This window comes from Cajanus cajan, chromosome 1 (genome assembly GCF_000230855.2).
Source record: "Cajanus cajan strain Asha chromosome 1, NIPB_CcT2T_4, whole genome shotgun sequence".
NCBI classification, from domain to species: Eukaryota; Viridiplantae; Streptophyta; class Magnoliopsida; order Fabales; family Fabaceae; genus Cajanus; species Cajanus cajan.
In genome coordinates this window covers 83,655,863-83,670,692 of record NC_138517.1, presented here as the reverse complement: position 1 = coordinate 83,670,692, position 14,830 = coordinate 83,655,863, and the positions used below count along the sequence as shown (strand labels likewise).

Sequence of the window (14,830 nt, the reverse complement as noted above, 5' to 3'; positions counted from 1 at the left end):
TATTGGACATTAAATTTGGTTTCCCTTATATGAATATGGTTTCCCTCATATTAAAATGGTGAAGCTTTAGAGAAGTTCTCCCCATCTAAAGGCATATGAGATCCTTTTTCCTTATATTTGTTTGTCATGTGCATTGAGCAACTTTTTCATCTTGAGGCAATTATGGAGCATGGTCTTATAACTCTTGCTAAGGAGAATCCAAAGATCTTTCAATTTTTTTTTTTCACATATGATATCATCTTATTAGCTAAAGTTAGCTAACTTACAACAAGTTCACATTTTGAAAGCTTGTCTAGAGCCTTTTTTTTCTCTTTCTAAGATCTTGTCATGGGATGAATAATAATAAGACTCATGCCTTTCTCTCTAAAAATGATAACAGAATTGTTCACTGTCAATTAAACAATGTTTTGAGATTTGGTATGACCTCTTGTATTAAAAAGTTTGAGAGTACCTACCATTATTGAATGTTTTATTTTATCTAACACAAAAGTATGAATAATATAAGTCTGAGTTTCAAAATATTATTTTTTTAAGAAAAATAACTTTTATGAAATTATTGAAAAATTATATATTTTTATATCTTAATTGGTTATCAAGCTAAATCTAACAAAATACTTTTGTGTTAAAACTTGATTTTAGATCGATCTATTTAATTAATATAATAAAATATAATTAAACATAATGAATGATATATAACTTTTATTAAAATTATTTTTTTAATATAATTCTTATAATATTTACCAATAAATGTTATATGTTGTCGTGCATTACACAGGTTATAAAACTAGTATAGTTAAAAAAGAAACCTTCTCTAACATTATTTAGAATGCTTCTCAAAATGTGGCAGTGAAAAGGCTAGGAATCCATCAATGGTTGGACACATGGTTTTCTCAAAAGCTATTTTGCAAGCTCTCCTCGCCTAAAGAGTATGCAATCCATGTGGCTTCTGATCAAGGTGTTTCTGATTCATTAGATAAAAATCTCAAGATTTTGCGTAATTATGAAGACACTCATCAAAATTTAAAATTTCCAATAAATTTTAGTTCATAACAAAGAAAATATATTGAAAAATAAGTATTAGAGAAATATTATTAATAAGCTTCTACATATAAATTACTATCAAGATTATTGAGATATTATCATTATAGTTATTTATTATTTTATCAGTTAGTCATTATATTTAAGAGATATCATATCTTTTATATTAGGAGAGTATCATAACTCAATATTTGTAACGGTAACTTGTGATATATATTTATATTGTTAATCTAATAAATGAAAAACAACAGATTTTCTTATAGTAAATTTTATTAAACATAGATGATTATCTTGTGCAAAAATATTTTTAAGGATATTTCTTTGATAAGAAAATTTTTAGGAATTCTTTTGACATCATATCTAATTTAATTTTTATTTATTATAATTATTTATGAAGTAAATTTTAATATTTTAAAATAAATTATCAATAGATAAAAATAATCTTATTTTATAATATAAATTATTTATCATAAATATAAAATATAATTTATATATTTAAAAATATCTATTTATTTAAATTTTAAATATAATTTATTGATTCAAACATAATATTTATTTATATATATTATTTATTTTAAATTTTAGTAATATATAATAAATATTTAACTTGTGTGTGGTACATGTTATTTCTCTTATTTACATTGTTTTTTTCTTCTGATTCTTATGATATTTTCTGTTGAATTAATAAAGACAAATAAATGAAATATTGTTAAAAATAAATAATGTAATTACTAATTTGTTGCTGTAGGCATCTCTTGCAAACTGCAATGCAGTTATAGGAGTATGAATCTTTTGGAGAATGAGCTAAGCAGCATCTGTTTGGAACACTAGGGCCACAAAACATGGGCATCTTTTTGATTCCTCTGATTTGACACGATTCTTTGTGATCCTCTCTGCTTTGGCCTTTGCCATTGCCATTGCCAACCTCTCCATTATTTGCTACATCACAAACCTATGCTCCCACCAAATCTCTTTATCATTCATTCAACATTTGCTTTTCTATTCTCCTCTTATAATTTTGTCAATGCATCTAAACTAGCATGTTTTAGCACCTACATATTTCCCAAAATAAATCTAAAATACTCAACAACCCCTTCATGTTTAACGGTGCATATTTGAATCGGTCCAAAACCTCAAAAGTATTTTTATTCTTATAACCAAAAAAAAAAAAAAAAAACTTCCTTTATTTTGTACATCAAGATTCAAAATTAAATATTAAAATTTGCAAAAATGTTTTTTCAACTCTTATCCAAACATAGCTGAAAGGCATGGCATGGTTTGGACTTTGTTGGTTAAAATCTGGATGCATATGGCAAAGTTATTCGACGCTACCCACTTCCCCCCTAAGTTACCATGGATTTTCACACTCATCACGTGAATTTTCAGCATGTAGATGTTTCCATTCTCAAGTTAATCGTAAGGCTTATGGACCTGTTGAAAGACAATAAAAAGAACTTTTGTTTTTCTTTAACCATACAAGACATAGTAAGATAAGTAAACATTAGTCATAAGATGCAGTTTAATGACCAAAACAACAAAGTGGCTTTATGATTTTCAATTATTCTAACGTGACATACTTTTTGAGAAAACAGTAATCTAAATGAACTTAGACACAAATTATGAGACACCCATCAAGGACGTTGGCCATCAAAAATATTTTCTTCAACATTTTCTTTCTTTTATTGAGAAATTTTATCAATCGCTGCTTTTAATAAAAGTAATGTTATCTCTTCTTATTATATCATTTACTAATCTTTTCAATATTTTATTAAACTACTAAATAAAAAATACATGTAATGTGTTCAAAACATGGAAAACATTTACCAACAATTCTGATTAGGGATGGTAAATATACTCGTACCCGCGGATAATACCCGAACCCGTCCTGACTTTGACGGGGAATATCCGGTTTGACCGGGTACGGGTACGGGTACGGGTAAAACCCGATATATTAAATCGGGTACGGGTACGGGTATGTACTTACCTGTCCCGTACCCGTACCCGTCCCCGTTCCCATTTTTAATTTAATACTCACTTTCAATTAATTATATTAAAGAATTTTAATATTTTTTAATGTGTGATTATTTATTATAATATGAGATAAAGAAATAACTTAATTATAATTATAATATAATTAAAAAAATAATTTAAAATTATATTTAAAAAAAAATTGACGGGTACGGGTACGGGTATACTCGATACCCGACGGAGACAGGGATGAGAATGAAAATCACATACCCGACGGGTACGGGTACGGGGACGGGGATGAGTTTAGCTCGCGGGGACGGGGACGGGTATCATGAAACCCGTACCCGTCCCGCCCCGTTCCCATCCCTAATTCTGATCCGACCTAATGAGTTAAGCGTAAGAAAAAAATTAATTTGTTCCGACATAACTTTTACACAGGTCATATTTTTTCTACTCTGGCCTAGTTCATTAGCATGCATTGTGATGAGGCTACATTATTTATTTTTAATAATTTTATATGTAATTTAATAGAAAGAAAAAAAGAAGAAGAAAATATTATGTGTTCGATATTTTTCCAACTTAATTTGTATCGACTCAATCATTCTTGGACCTAACAATAAAGAGTCTAATCTTATAGGTTAAAGGGTCAACCAAATTCATCAGACAAATTTTGACAACTCTATTAATATGTATGATAAAATATTTGTTAAGAAAGGTAAATCCTTCAAATGAATATACCTTGAGAAATTAATCTTTAACTTTCAATTAAAAAATAACTTAATTTATCAACAAAAAATAATGAAAAATATATAATTTTTTCTTTATAATTATTCTTTCAAAGTAAATTATGATTAATTAAATTACAATTTTATTTATCCTTTGTACTTGACAATAAGTGATAACACTCACTATTTCATTTTAACAATCATAGTCTTATGGGTAGTTTACCATGGATCTTTATTTTAAACCGTTAGATCTATCTTGTATTTACAGCAATATCTTTTTTCCTCATCCTCTCACCCTCTTCAGCTCTTCCCCCACTGTTGCCGCGTCCCAAGCCTCCTTGCTCATCGCCTACTTTCAAATATCACGTCCTTCTATATATTTGTCACTATCACATTCTCACAAAATGGCACAAGTAAATTTAAACAAAACCATAGTTATTATGACATCATAGAGGATCTAACTCTCCACAGCCCCTTCCCTTCTCTATTTGCATCTTCTAATCAGACTCACCAGCCAGCAGCAACGGTCCCTTAGAATCACCACCTATGGGCCCCACCCTCTAATCACCAGATCCTCTTCATTTTCATCTTCTTCAACACCCAATGCTATCTTGAGCTACATCTTCCAATCAATTAATGTTGTTTAACTCACGTGTAAAAATGCATCCAAATTGCCATTCGAAAAATAAACGTAAAACAATAACTTGGTTCTCCGATGGGCCCCCAACCGAGCAGAACCCGCCATCGTGGAAATCCCCAAAGAGAACACTATTGCAGAGAATTTCTCTAAGTTGATATCAAGTTTCTGTTACTAACAAATTGACAGAACGAAAACTAGGTGAAACCATAACAAGGGAGAAAATAACGTATACTTCCTATTTTGTAGTTTTACATACAAAGTATCCGACGAAAAAATGGTAAATCCCCCATTACCTACCATTACAGCTTCACAACACACAAATGTACCTCTTGAAGTGTGACCATGCACTAGAAAACTATCTGAGAGCTAATCATTATGATGAAGCAGTATACATTACAATTCAAGAGAGAGAAAAAAAAATACATAATACAAATCAGAGAACCAATTGCAATTAGAAAGTCAACGTTAAAAATACCGAGCGGAATCTGAAAAGCATTCGGTAACACTTAACATGCCTTGCAACTTCTCATGCAATAGCCAGGAAGGCCTGGAGATCCAACCATATATTCGGGATTATTAGTGCATTCTCCAAGGGTAGCCCATTTCTCACAGTTTTCATGCTGATCAGTGCAACCCCCTCCAGCTCCCACCGTCTTATCAAATGAGTCCACATGAATCCATTTTGTTGCTGACCATTTCTCACCTTCAATTACAGGGCATCCTGCATGTAGACTGTTGGTGTCTGGGATAGCATTAGGGTAGAGACTAAAGAAAAGAAGTGCATCCCCTCTTCGCGGTTTCACTACGAATTGCCCAAAAGAGGAAGGAAAGAAAATTAATTATTTAACATAATATGACGGACACCAAATGTGACATGACACATTCATACATAAGGAAAACTATCTATTTGTCCAAGAGGAATGCTAGGGACACTTTCTTTATAACACTCCTATTGGTTGAAATTATTAGAAATCATAAATTTTATGAGTCTCACATTTTATTTAATAAGTCTCTCCTTGAGACTCACCAAAATTTGTGAATTTCAATCAACTTCAACCAATGGTAAAGAGTGTATTAGAAAGAAAGTGTTGAGAGTTTCGCTAACATTTCTCATTTGTCCATTTGCCCACCTGCTATTCCTTTTTTGGCACACTCAGACAGATCATCATTTGGTTCTGAACCTTTGTGTCGTGGAGGATCCTGTAACCAGAATTATGAAGTTATCAAAGTTAGCTACTAAAGTAAAAGGTAAAAACAATTTCCATTGCAAGACTGGAATGTTTAGACTCTCCAGCTAAGAAACATGCCATATACATGGTGGGGAGAAAACCTGAGAGAAAAAGTGGGGAAGAAATCAGAATATGATATCACAGAAACTATTGCATCTCCTCAACCTCTCCTTTCTCAAATTGAGGTGTTCTCAGCATGCATCTTCTACAGGTAAAGTCTAAATATGTGTATGTCAACCTGACCGATAGGGTCCTCCCGGTACAGTATGCCAAAGAGGTCTTAATCAAGTATAAACTTTTTAACTCCAAAGTTTTTGCTCAGTCTCTAGGCTTAAAATGTCCGAATAATATGAAGAACTAGTGAAAAGATGAGAGAAACTCCAATACAAAAATAATCTCGGACAAGACCAAGGTCGAGCCAAAACATTGTTAGGCCTAAAACAAATTTTAAAGACTTTTTAAAAATTAATAATAATATCTTTTGATAAAAAAATTAAAATGTTTTAGAGATGGGCTTTGAAAAAAATAATTATATTTGTATATTTTTTTAAAGATAGACTTTTTAGAATACAAAAAGTGATTTTTAAATTATGGGTTTGAAAAATTTATATAAATATTCATGTAAAATATTTTTCTTAAAAGGGGCCCAAGGCATGAACTTTCTTTACCTCATGCTTGGGCTGGCCTTGGACGAGACATTTTAGGTAACTTAAATATTGAATAGTTCATAGTGATAGGTTCAGTTGACACAAGAAAATTGTAGAACTAAATAAGGATCCGAGCTAGACCTCAAGGCCATTTATGAAGACACCAAGAAAAATAATTTGATAAATTATAACAGCAATGATTTACCAGGATTATTTTTTTATTTCTATGGAAGTATGAGAATACTAGACAAACCTCTGCATTGGGGAACACTGTTTCACCGCCTTTAGTCACATCAGTGAGATACATGAGAACTGTGGCAACTCGGTGTCCACCCCGAGCTATATTAACTTTATCAGCAAAGTAATCATAATGAGGGTCATATTTCTGCCCGTGTTCATATCTTAACACTTGTATGTCTTCTCCATTTTCTGAAATTCAATAATCAAAATACCGTAAGGAATTGACTATTGCCTCCTTTATTTTTTTCTTCCTTTTGGGGGTAAGGGGAGGGGAGAGTAACTGGAATGTAAATGCATTTTCCTCATTTAACATATTAGACAAAATAATTAATTTATGAAGATAATTTTTTTTTTGACAAGTGATTTTATGAAGATTATTTGCACAAAATACTTGTGATTCACAATAACTATTCCTTGGGCCCTCTATTCCAGATTTTCTCCAGTATACTTTGAATGGTTTAAATTGTTTCTGTCCCAATTGAAAGTTGCCGTAGTACCTAATGGATATGGCACTTATGGTGTGTTGTCAAGCATTTATTGAATATTGGTATTGTAACAAATGTTTAAGATTCTATTAAATACAACCAGCAGTCAATTGAATGCTTGACGAGTACCATACCCAGGAAAAAGAGGATGGGAGAGTAATAAATACCCTTCAATGCTTTCCATATACCCTTAACATCTTTTTTTTAGGTTCGTTCCTAGAGTATCCACCGCCGACAGCAGTGACTAATCTCCTCGCTATGTTGGAGGCACCTCAAAGGGTGGGATAGCTGGCCCCAAGATTTAACGCGGCTGCATACACAAGGCAGGATTCGAACCCCTGACCTTGCTTAAGCGTTAACATCTTTAAAGTCAACATTGGGTGTTATGGAAAAGCTATATTTAAACAAAAATAAAGCATTAAAGTATTCAATAGGAAAAACAACTTATTTATAATTTAGGTCCTGTTTGAAAACTAGTTCAATGCTAAAAATGGGAAATTTGCATAGAAAATAATTTAATGGAGTTGGTTTAGAACCTTCTAAACTGCTATTTAAGTAAAAACGTACACATAAGATGTCACTAAATGCAATCAAGAACAACAGTTTCCTTGTTTAAATTATTAAATGATAATAGCTTCCTTTATTTAATCGTGACTAAAGTTGAAAGTTCATTGTGGCATTTTAGTAGAAGTTTAGAGGAGTGGAGAATTGCAACAAACAATTCCACACATCATAGTCACAATAGGGCTTTCCTTGACATGCAGATTGCAGAATAAAACAGGAAAGGAAACTTTGAAGGGCAGTGGTAGGCAGGCGGTTGGAAGAGAGAATGGGGCCCCCTAAAACTTTCAAAATTTTGTAAATCATAATAGCTCCAAAACCCAAAATCAGCATCACAGATCAATCCTGAAATATGCTCTATTCAACAAGTAAACATATTCATGAATAGTATATAGCTGATTTGAATGATTTCTTCCTATGTTTTTTAGAGTCCTTGTTTACAAGACTTCATTTTAAAGCCCGTGACTGCAGTTACCATAATAAAACAGCAACTGAGGAGATACAGAAAATAGTCCACCTTCTCATTCCCTTGTAATATTAATGTTTCATGCAAATTACTAAATTGATTGTGTATAATCCAGACATTATAGGAGAAAGCCCAGCAAAATTAGTAATAACAATTGACAATCATAATTGCAGTTGACCCAATCACATGCAAGTAAAAGCCATACAAACCTAGTATCAGCTATCAGCCACAGCTTAAATAATGCCATGCAGACTTCCATCATGATTTTATATATGCCATACCTTTTGGAAGAAAGGTCCATGATGAAATCTTGTCCTCAATACCAGCAACAATGGGGTCCTATAAAATAACTGAACAGAGTAAAAAACAGTTCATAGAAAGTACTCAGCACAGTCTTTTCCATTAGTATGAATTAAAAATTGGACCCATAAAAGTTCAACTGTTCAAACAACAGAACAAGCCTAAAAATCCCCCAGAACCATAGCGTCTACATAACCTCTCAAAACTCAGACAGCTCAAACCCCAATCAGAATATTCTCTCAAACTCACATGTTATTCTTCTATAAAACAGTCCTTACTCCCAGAGTACAAAATTTATGAAGTTATCAAATGTAGAAGCAAAAATAAAACCATGGTGGAATTGACTTTCCAAATCACTAGATTGATCAGTGCAATTATTTTAACTTTCATCTTTCCCATGGTCATGGGTTTGATTCACCTAATGCTGGAGTTCCCACATCAACCAATGATATGACCAAATTAGAATATATAAGTGAAAACAATCTTCACCTTACAAGTCAATTTTGTAAGGTAGAATTAGGCCCAAATCCGCTTTCTTAAGACCTAACTCCACTAAAATCTTGTTTGGTGTTCAACCCTCCTCAGAAAGAACTCCTAACACTCCAGGGCTAGTTGTATATATGCAAAAAAAGTAAAATTGCTTGCAGTTTAGGCCTGTGTAGTAATCTCTGGGTGCTTCAATTTGCAATCCCAACATGTCATTCCCGACTTGCTTAATTATTGGGGTACTCCTGATATGATCACATGAGCCCACCAATGGTAGTGTCATTAACAACTCCCCATTCTTTACCCCCCAAACAAAAGTTAAAGGCATTAAACAGATTTTCCTTTCTAGTTACAGTCCCACATATAAGCAAGTATAAGATTGATATTGGATGATCTACCACTACATAAAATCCAATTCTAAAGCAATCAACGGTAATAAATGAAGAAAAGGTAACCTTGTTTTTGGGAATGAACATGCCAGAGCTCGTTCTGACTTCACTCAACTTGCTCTCGCCGGACAAATTATCAGCCACCGCGGATCTCTTGAGCTCCGATTTGGCTATGGAAATCAAGTGGTCGCATTCCAATTCCGTCAAGAAACCCTTGTAAACGAAAGCTCTGCATCCAAACCGTTGTCATCATTCATTCATTCACTCACTCACTCACTCACTACCAAATTGAGTTTCATAAGCGAACATGTGTAGAAACAAACAAACAAACCTTGGTTTCCACGAAACTTGTTTCACCTTGGAAGGGTCGATGATCGCACTTGCGGAACCAGCGTAGGAACTCCACGCTCCGTGCCATTGCAACGCCAACGCCAACGCTGATAGCACCACACACCAAACCCTACTCATTTTCGTTTCTCTTCGCTTTCAATTCCAATTAACTTTCTTTGTACTTTGCCTTCACACGATCTATGGATGAACTAACACCATTAAAGACTGTTTGACTTTTTTTCATAGTTTACTTTCATTTTTATTTTTTTTTGTAACTATTATTGCCATGGATAAAATTTTATCAATGGTTTCGTGTAACGATATAAATAATTTAAACACAATAGCACACCAACATTGAATAATATAGTAAATCACAATTAGATCCAACTTAGTAGTATAATTTTACCTTGGCTTTAAAAAATGAGGTTGTCTCAAAATAGAGAAAATAATTTATATCTTTTTAATACTATTACTCAATCACAAATTATTATATATGATAAGTCTAATAATTTTTATAATAATTATCTTAAAAATTATATTATAATTTTTAATTAATTTGTAGTGTAAAAATTACATTCATAATGTATAAAAATTAAATTCTTTAAAATAATAAAAAAAATATTTGACATACTCCCACTTTCTTTTCTGCGCTATTTTTCCTTTATTTTTATCACATTATTAAGTCACATTTATCGCTTTTCTGTCGTTTATATTTATCTCCTTTTTCAATGTACACAAAAAAAAATTGCACCTGCATCATTGCTCTGAATAATTATAAATCTTAAATCTCTGTTTATTTTGTTTTCCTTTCAAACTTTGATTCTCAAATTAAAACAGCAAAAAACATAAATACAAAAGGAAAATGGGTGAGCTAGGTGATGAAAAGTGGTAATAATATTAGTATGCAGGTATATCGAGAAATATGAGAGTTGAACGAATTTGTGTTATAACTGAAAACTAAAATCCGGTAAAAAGAAATAACTTATACTCATTTTGACGTTCCCGTAGTAATAATACTAGAGGTGAAATTAATTTGTTGAAGATATCAAACAAAAATGACTGAACACATATCGAACAAATCAGGTAAATTTCCTTGGATAGATCTGCTTATGATTACAATTGAAAACTGAAGAACTTGCTGAAAATGGTATTTCCAATTGATGATGTGTGGATAAAATGGAAACCAACCATCCTGAAGCTTTAATCGAGCTTCTCAAATTCTACCCCAACTTCATCATCATTTGACTAAATAAAACTATTGACAAACATGCTACTACATTCACACGAGGTTCTGCCTCTTTGTCTCTTTTTGTGTCTTTGTTAGTTAACCCCTTCAACCCATGTTCTGGCCAGCTCTGGATTCTCAATTGGAATCACAATCATTGAAACTTCTGTAGTACCATCTACACACATCATCTGAATCACAGGCCATGTGCTAGTTTCTTTCTCCATCTGTACTAGAATTACAGGAGCCTAGAATAGTCTCCATGTGTCGCTCCCTTTCACTCAAAAGCTTTGTTGAGTTGTACTCTTCTGCATCTAAGAGTTCTTCAGAATATGTCCTCTGAAGTTTTGACTTCGATCGTTCTTTCATCACTCTTAAGCTCTCTGCTTCCCCTTTTAGTATGTCTAACACCTGCATCCAATCATGCTCTATATCAGGTGACAACAGTGTATTGGATAGATCAGATTACTCACAGCTTTAAAAGCTTTTGTTTACTTGTTTTCTTGGCCAAAGCCAAACATAGGATCAAAGGTTAATCAATTTTGCAGCTATTATTTATTCCTACAAGTTGTTAGGGCCATTTGGAGGAAATGATATTATGGACAAGTCGACTTGCTCTAGCAATCTACTGAATATATAAAGGACATGCCTCGCTCATATCCGGTCGTTGTATTGAACACTGGTCTACACACAGAGAAGCCGTTAAGGCTACAAGTTTCATCTGCTCTTCATCATAAGCACCATCCAAAACTGGATCCACAAGCTCTTTGATTTTGTTTGCAGATAGCAAAGGTTTTGCCTGCAATAATTATTTTTTAAAAGGGTAAATTAGAATTAGAGTTTTGATTTCTATGCATAGTTAATATAAAAAAATTTACACCGTGAATCGATCCAAATTCATGATAGGTATAACTCTTAAAATAGTTATTATAAAAATGAACAAATTTATTATACATAACAATTGTCATTAAATAACAATGTAAAAGTAGTGCAAAAACTATTTACTCTAGAATTTAACATTTTTCATGTCAAGATGATTGACAAACATTTAGTATTTGTATGTATAAAGGCAGACATACCCACATAACCAGACTTTTCTGTGAGCTATCCAAAGCTTGTCGACCAGTAATGAGCTCCAATAATAGCACACCATAGGCATAGACATCTGTCTTTTCATCTACTATACCATGCATGAAGAATTCAGGAGGAAGGTAGCTGTCGTGGCATCCAAGGTTAATGCAAAAGAAAAAACAGAAACTATAAGTGCTAATTAATAGTTGAAAAGAAAAAACTATTTATATATATAATTACTGTACACGTGCAAAACTTGTGAAGATGCTAAATATACAAACCCAAATGTGCCTTCCACTTTGGAGACGGTATGGTGAGTCCATTGGTCAGGTAACCACTTTGCTAGTCCAAAATCAGATATCTGGTATAAGATTGGCATTAAACAAACTTAGATGAAATAATTAAGATTGTAAATTGATTTAGAACAGAAGAAGTTCCATAATCAGATTTGTGAGGCTTAAGAGGCACCTGAGGCTCAAAATCCTCTGAGAGCAGAATATTAGAAGCCTTGATATCTTTGTGAATGATCCTTCTTTGACATCCCTCATGCAGATAGCGAAGGCCCTCTGCAGTCCCCAAAGCAATCCTATATCTGAGGTTCCAATCCAGTTTCTCTCTAGGTCCTGAAATTATGCCAGGAAAGAAAACAAATATGGCTTTGTTATCCCAAAATTTGCATGGCACTCCAGAAACTCTCAATGATTGGTTAGCTTATATACCATAAAGTATGGATGACAAGCTACCATGTGGAGACAATTGAAGAACAAGAAACATTCCACCTTCAACACCATATCCAATCAATCTAGCTATATTGGGGTGGTCCACGTGCACTATAATGCCAAGCTCAGACAAGAAATCTGCAGTCATTTCTTCTGGATTCCCTCTTGTCAAACGTTTAATGGCAACGAAGTTTCCATCCTCCAATTTGCCTAAGTAAACCTCAGCATATCCTCCCTCTCCAATCAAATTATCTTCATAAAGTAAATTTATAAAATAGTTTATCAGCCTAGCAAACATGGTGTCAATATGAACTTGTTTGGATATAAATTTAGAAGAGTTTTTAAGAGTTTATCTCTTGAAAATAAAGAGCTTAGAGATACCCTCAAAAGCTCTTCTAACTTTGTATCCAAACAAACTCTATTTAATCATAAAAAATAAAAATAAAAATAAAAAAAGTAGCCAACAAAGCACTTAATGGTTTCATTTTATCCCACAGTAATTTCCAAATTTGATTTCCTGATAAGAGAATTGCATACCATAGCTAAAGTCATTGGTTGCTGAGAGGAGCTCTGTGAGAGTGAAGTTTTTCCAAGAAGATTTGAAGCAGCCAAAATCAGTGTCAAGAGATGACTGAAGAGCTGGAGAATTCAGAGATGGAATGAGGTCCTCCCTGATCCTCTTGCTTTTTCTTCTTGTGAGTCTTGGAACATTTAACCGTGGTTGAAAATTTTGGAAAGGCATTTGGGATCCTTTCTTCAGAAGTTTAAAGAAACCACGCCACTGGTTATTGTTACCTGGTGAATTGCCTACTACTGATCCCTGACCCTCAGAATCAGAAGTACTTGCCCTGGAACATGGGGTTTCAGATCCATGACTTCTAGGAGACTGATCACGGTAGGGGCCTACCTCGTCAATGTCTAAAGTTTCCAACTCTAATATGGTATTATTCATTTCAGCATTAGAACAAAAAATAACAAATACAACGAGTAAGGTTCAATCAACTCAACAACATCATGTTTGGAGCAAATTAAACAAAACAGTTGGAATCAAAAGAAAAAAAGAGAGAGGCGATTTTAATTACCAATGCTTGAAAATGAATCAGAAAAACCAGGTCGTGGACGTCTGCCTCTAAAAATCGATTTATCCCTATCAACTATTTGTTTTTTTTCTACCTTGTGGACGCCATTGCTGCAAACATATTATTCTTTGTCAACATTGGACATGGAGAGACTAAAAACAAATTCCAATAAAACCACTTGTGGTCAAAAACCACCGTCTGCATGCCCATAATAACGTTAGAAAAAATTGTCCAGGAAACCACAAGACAAAAATATCAACGCATAACATCGATCAAGACAAACATGGACGGAATGAAGAAAACAAAGTTTAGAAGTAATACTGTAAAAAATGTAAGATTTTATTTACTAGTCTGCTTTGAAAGCCATTGGCACATCGTTACTAAGGAAACATTAACTATTCAAATTGGAAGCTTAAACACAAATTGACACCCAGGTTCAAATTTTCTAGATAAGAAGCATCATGATTGAAATGAAAGACTCCACGAAAAATATATGTCTGAAACATTGGTGAGAGAGGAAGTTGATGGATACTTTGTATCAATAAGATTGTTACCAGCAAAAAAAGATTGAGACACAACATGCATGAGACGAAAACGTTGCATGAAAAAAGAAAAGAACGTGTAGGATGCGATGGAATAACGTGTAGGGAAGGTTGATATATTACCTGGAGGAAGCTTGTGGTTCTCGTTCTTCGTTCATGGTGGCCAAGGCTAGCTAGGGAAGACGAGTTTCGGAGAACCAAAAGGGTGGCCACGGGAATGACGTGCACGCATGTAGAGTCAGAGAGGGAGAGAAGAGAAGGAGAAAGAGAAAGAGAAAGATGGATGAAGAGACATGAAAGTAGCGGTTGCCATGATTGTTGTGTTCCTATGATAATACTACAACGTTGTCATTATTTCACACCGGTTTTTTATGCCCTAAATACGGCTTTTGTTAGTTGCTCATTCTTTCTTTCTTTCTTCTCAATGCAAATCTCAATTTTCTTTTCTCCTTTCATATAAAAAAATTATTAAATGAATAAAGGTTATGGCTTTGGAGAAAGGCTTGTGAAGTTGCATGTAGGGATGAGCAACATCTCTCCCTCCTCCCACGTCTTTCGCACGTGGACGTGAAGCCAACCAATGACACCTTCTTTTTTTTTTTTTTTTTTTGCCATAATAAGAAATGGCTTTGGTTAATTTATAGCTTCGATTCAAAATGATATCTATCCAACCTATATTAACAATATTGT

The 14,830-nt window shown here is 33.4% G+C and overlaps 2 protein-coding genes across 3 annotated transcripts; both read right to left on the bottom strand.

Annotated features, from left to right (window-relative positions):
• Window positions 1-4,585: 4,585 nt before the first annotated feature.
• On the bottom strand, window positions 4,586-9,781 carry LOC109792618 (2-oxoglutarate (2OG) and Fe(II)-dependent oxygenase superfamily protein). The gene is made up of 6 exons (XM_020352041.3): window positions 9,506-9,781; window positions 9,241-9,403; window positions 8,281-8,338; window positions 6,501-6,676; window positions 5,502-5,571; window positions 4,586-5,173 (listed from the first exon to the last, which is right to left on the bottom strand). Exons 1-6 carry the CDS (start codon window positions 9,640-9,642, stop codon window positions 4,878-4,880), a joined length of 900 nt encoding a protein of 299 aa, XP_020207630.1. The 5' UTR covers window positions 9,643-9,781; the 3' UTR covers window positions 4,586-4,877.
• Window positions 9,782-10,574: 793 nt separating this feature from the next.
• On the bottom strand, window positions 10,575-14,605 carry LOC109789920 (Protein kinase superfamily protein). 2 transcript variants are annotated; one of them, XM_029274502.2, is made up of 9 exons: window positions 14,264-14,605; window positions 13,602-13,708; window positions 13,057-13,452; window positions 12,580-12,771; window positions 12,269-12,423; window positions 12,082-12,161; window positions 11,809-11,944; window positions 11,379-11,528; window positions 10,575-11,140 (listed from the first exon to the last, which is right to left on the bottom strand). In XM_029274502.2, exons 1-9 carry the CDS (start codon window positions 14,296-14,298, stop codon window positions 10,940-10,942), a joined length of 1,452 nt encoding a protein of 483 aa, XP_029130335.1. In that variant the 5' UTR covers window positions 14,299-14,605; the 3' UTR covers window positions 10,575-10,939. The 2 variants fall into 2 exon arrangements, with proteins under 2 accessions (XP_029130335.1, XP_020204568.1); XM_020348979.3 differs by having other exon boundaries at window positions 12,520-12,771; window positions 14,264-14,602.
• Between the last annotated feature and the right edge of the window lie 225 nt (window positions 14,606-14,830).

Excerpts from the sequence above, each read along its gene's own strand:
- LOC109792618 (XM_020352041.3), bottom strand. The coding sequence starts at position 9,642 with ATGAGTAGGGTTTGGTGTGTGGTGCTATCAGCGTTGGCGTTGGCGTTG. Across the intron at positions 5,572-6,500 it reads CAGTGTTCCCCAATGCAGAG|GATCCTCCACGACACAAAGG; the intron begins GTTTGTCTAGTA and ends TTCTGGTTACAG. Across the intron at positions 5,174-5,501 it reads TGCCAAAAAAGGAATAGCAG|TGAAACCGCGAAGAGGGGAT; the intron begins GTGGGCAAATGG and ends GGCAATTCGTAG.
- LOC109789920 (XM_020348979.3), bottom strand. The coding sequence starts at position 14,298 with ATGAACGAAGAACGAGAACCACAAGCTTCCTCCAG. Across the intron at positions 11,945-12,081 it reads AAAGTGGAAGGCACATTTGG|CTACCTTCCTCCTGAATTCT; the intron begins GTTTGTATATTT and ends ATGCCACGACAG. Across the intron at positions 11,141-11,378 it reads AACGACCGGATATGAGCGAG|GTGTTAGACATACTAAAAGG; the intron begins GCATGTCCTTTA and ends GATTGGATGCAG.